This window comes from Ranitomeya variabilis, chromosome 1 (assembly GCF_051348905.1).
Source record: "Ranitomeya variabilis isolate aRanVar5 chromosome 1, aRanVar5.hap1, whole genome shotgun sequence".
Classification (NCBI taxonomy): Eukaryota; Metazoa; Chordata; class Amphibia; order Anura; family Dendrobatidae; genus Ranitomeya; species Ranitomeya variabilis.
In genome coordinates, this window is record NC_135232.1 from 319,176,557 (window position 1) to 319,179,498 (window position 2,942).

The 2,942-nt window shown below is 39.3% G+C and overlaps 1 protein-coding gene across 1 annotated transcript; it reads right to left on the reverse strand.

Annotated features, from left to right (window-relative positions):
• Nucleotides 1-1,435: 1,435 nt before the first annotated feature.
• On the reverse strand, nucleotides 1,436-2,383 carry LOC143794847 (olfactory receptor 13G1-like). Its single transcript, XM_077280979.1, has one exon. The coding sequence runs from the start codon at nucleotides 2,381-2,383 to the stop codon at nucleotides 1,436-1,438; it is 948 nt and encodes a 315-aa protein (XP_077137094.1).
• Between the last annotated feature and the right edge of the window lie 559 nt (nucleotides 2,384-2,942).

Genomic DNA, 2,942 nt, shown 5'->3' on the forward strand with positions numbered 1-2,942 from the left:
GCTCCATAAAGGATGGTGGCCCCATTTCACCGTGTGACACTGTGTCTTCCGGGTCTCTGCAGTGACTGTTCAGGCAGAGGGCACGCACTAACCTTGTCATCACACCCTCTGACCTGAACGTCACAGCCAGAGGATGCAAAAGACACAGCCTGGCGGTGGAATGGGGACAGGTGAATATCACATGGCTCACCCTCCCTCGTTGTACTCACTTACCTGGAGCGGTCTCTGCACTTCCCTGCTTAAGCCTGGGGCCTGCAGCTCCTTTCAGTGTTGAGCAGTCACATGGTGCCGCTCATTAAAGTAATAAATATGCGCTCCACGCCTATGGGACTGGAGTCATGTCCTTATTCATCACCTTATTGAGCATTACCACATCACTGCTGGGCACAGAAATAGCTGCCAGCGCTGAGACCATAGGAGTTGCAGACATCGCTGGAGGAGGGTGAGTATGATGTCTTCAAGCAGGTGGGTACGGCCGGCAGGCTGACCCCTGACTTAAAAATTAAAAAAACTTGCTTAGGTGCCGCCCCCCACATCCTGGTGCCCTAGGCACATGCCCTCAAGTGCCTAATGGCAAATACGGCCCTGGCTGTGCTACTCACTGGAGTCACTGCTCTGCTCCTTCCCATGTGAGGATAACTTCATATCTGTGCTATCTCCACCTGGCTACAGGGAGGCACAGACAGGTCCTGCAACTTAACTCTGCTGTGTCCTGCAGGGTTTAACTTCCCCAGACTGTCCCTAGTCAGCAAGGGTTTACTAGGCAGCTCCTCTCAGCACTCCTTACTTGAATGTCGGTTCCTAATTAGTTTGTCTGCTAGTGTCCTGTATGTGTGATTATTTGTATTGATACTCCTGTTATCGACCCAGCTTTTATATCCGTCCTGTCTTACCTCTCTACTCCTGACCTCGGCTTTGTACTCTGATCAATTCTCTGTGCTTTCTGCTTTGCCCCTGATTGTCTAACCAAATTTTTGCCTTCATCTTAAACTTGTGCCCATGTTTTTGACAGCATCTGCAGACCTGAGGACTGCATTGGAGTGGTACCCTATGATTACCCACCCCAAAGGCTATTCTTATCATCAGAGTCTCTAGTGAATACCAGGTAGTCACTTAGTTATGCCCTTAGTGGATATACATGGCCCAGTGGTCCACACCCAACAACGTTACACTGCCGACCTGAGAGGATGAGTCCCTAACACAGTAAAACCGGAGACTGTTCCAAAAGTAAGAGAAATTCATCTATTGACAGTTGTTTTAGAAATGTGCCTCCTCGTCAGTATAGACCAGATTCTCAACCAGATTAACTATAAAAACTTTGATTCACTGGCTAGATATTTCCAGCTAAAGATATACTGTAATATAAATCATACTGAATAAAAATACACAATAATCATAAGTCTAGAAAAAAGAGTCATTAGATTCCGCTCATTTTCTACATCAAATTTTTAATCTTATGCAGTAACAGTCTCTTAATACTCCTTTTAAATGCATCTTTCACCTCTTTATTCCTTAGGCTATATATTATAGGGTTCAGAGTTGGTGTTATTACAGCATATAAAGCAGACACTATTTTGTCTTTCTCTAAAGACAAACTAGACCGAGGTCTGATGTAGGTGAAAATAACAGCCCCATAATACATGGATACAATTATTATGTGGGAAGCACAAGTGGAAAAGGCTTTTCGTTTTCCTTCAGCAGAACGTATTTTTAGTATTGTGTTAATTATAAATATATAAGAAATACAGGTTAGGCAAAAGCAGCAAATACCAAGGATGAAATCAGCGGTAAATACCACAATCTCATTTATGTATGTGTCTCCGCATGCGAGTTTCAGCAAAGGCATTATCTCACAGAAAAAATGATTGATTTTATTATCACCACAGTATGGAAGCCGAAAGGTGCAATATGTATGTGTCATTGAATTCAGAGAACCAAGAATTGTGATAGCAATTGCTACATGGATACAAACTTTACGATTGATTATGGTTGCGTAACGCAATGGATTTCGGATTGCAATGTATCGGTCATAAGCCATAACAGTAAGCAGCAAAAGCTCAATACCCATGGGCCAAGTGAAGAAGAATAACTGAGCAACACATCCATAGTATGAAATCACCTTGGATTTTGTCACATAGCCTGTTAGCATTTTAGGAACGGTCGCTGATGTACAACATATGTCAAGAAATGACAAAAATCCTAAGAAGAAGTACATTGGACTATTAAGACCAGAGTCAAAAATGGAGAGAAGAAAGATAATTAAGTTACCAATAAAAGCCACTGTATAAATGATCAAGAACACAATGAAAATTATTGCTTCCAATTCTGGGTTAGTAGACAAACCTAATATAATAAATTCAGAGACTAAGGAACTATTGGTCATCATTTTACATTGCCCTTAATTCCGTTATGAAACTAATATAAAGACACAGATCAAACAATTTCTTTTATTAGTGTTGACTAAAATAAAATACATTTGATTACTTAATTACGTGTCTATAAATATAAGTGAACAAAGAATGATAATTATATTAATGTACATTTTTTAATATATGATAAAGTTCTGAAATATTATGCAAAATTGTCCGAACCCAATTACATTTTTGTTGAAATGAAGTTTCAACTTTTTTTCATTATTTTTTCCTTATTTGCTGTGAATAAAGAATGGTCATAACTATTTATATTTTTCCATTTTATATTTCGAAACGTACAATAATGGAAAACAAACTAGTGGACACGTAAAAAAATGCTGTGAAAAACCTTAGACAAACTGGATATAAGCTGATCTTTAAAAATAACCAATTTGGTTAAAAAAAACACATTCACATCAAGGTCAAGCAGGAAACTTTATTGATCTTATTTTGTACCATGTACTGTGGATGAGTTTCAGACAAAATTTCTTAAAGTCTGGCCAAAAGCTGCCAACATTTTATAAATTATTA